The 1,084-nt window shown below is 61.4% G+C and overlaps 1 protein-coding gene across 1 annotated transcript in view; it reads right to left on the reverse strand.

Moving 5' to 3' along the window:
* The window catches only part of AGRN (agrin), a 61,751-nt gene that overhangs the window by 21,356 nt on the left and 39,311 nt on the right, over positions 1-1,084 (reverse strand). The window contains exons 17-18 of the mRNA XM_033519371.1: positions 251-403; positions 61-159 (exon numbers count right to left, since the gene is read on the reverse strand). Coding sequence (XP_033375262.1) covers positions 61-159; positions 251-403 — 252 coding nt within the window. The remainder of the gene's footprint in view (positions 1-60; positions 160-250; positions 404-1,084) is intronic.

Genomic DNA, 1,084 nt, shown 5'->3' on the forward strand with positions numbered 1-1,084 from the left:
GGTGAGGATGCCCCTCGTGCTCAGGGTGCTGCGGGTGGGGATTTGCCCCGTCCCTCACTCACTGCAGGTTGGGCACGAAGCTCTGCAGCCCGTTCAGCTCCAGGTAGGAGAAGCCGTTGAACTCCGGCAGGAAGGGCACGGAGCGGTCCTGCTCTGTCACTGGGCACAAAGGGGCAGCGTGAGGGTCAGGAGGCACGGCCGGTGCCCCGGCTGCCCTCAGGGCTCCCCCAGCCCCACCCTGCTGTCCCACCTTGCTCGCAGAGGTGGCCCTGGCGGCCCATGGGGCAGGCACACAGGGCTCCCCGGTCGGGCAGCACCAGGCAGGTGGCAGAGGCGTGGCACGGCGAGGGCTCGCACGGGTTCCTCTCGAAGGCGCACGTGGGCCCTGCGGTGGCACAGGCAGCTCAGCACCAACCCCCCCAGGGTCCCCCACAGCCTCTCCTCCCGCCTCAGCTGCTTCCCACACAATCCCACACGATCCCGGAATGAACCAGGATGGAAAAGGTCCTGGAGATCAATCTACGACCCAACAGCTCCTCAGCAACAAAACCCTGGCACCGAGTGCCACCTCCAGGCTTTGATAAACCCCTCCAGGGATGGTGACTCCAGCCTGGGCAGACAATTCCCACCCCAAAGACAACTCCAGTGCCCAAATACAATTCCCATGCCCAAAGACAAGTCCCTCTTTCAGTGAAGAATTTCCCCACAGTGAACCCCACAAATGGAGGGGCACCACACCCCTAAAATGCCTTGAGGGGACATTGTTTAATGCCCCTAAAGGGGACATTGCTGGGGGCATGAGGACAGCTAGATCCTGGCCCTTATCTCCATATTCCACCTGGAATTTATGGACAGCACCAGACATGGCTTCACCCTCCACAGCAACCCCAGAAACTCCCTCAGGACCCACAGAGGGGTGAAAAGCCCCCAGTGCCCACCCCACATCCCCAAAACTCCCTCAGAATCCCCCAGTGCCCACTCCCATACCCCAAAAACTGCCTCAGAACCCTCAGAGGAGTGAAAACCCCAAAAATTCCCACCTCCACACCCCAAAACCCCCTCAGAGCCCAGCAGTGCCCATCCC

The sequence above is a fragment of the Parus major genome, chromosome 21, assembly GCF_001522545.3.
Source record: "Parus major isolate Abel chromosome 21, Parus_major1.1, whole genome shotgun sequence".
NCBI lineage: Eukaryota > Metazoa > Chordata > Aves > Passeriformes > Paridae > Parus > Parus major.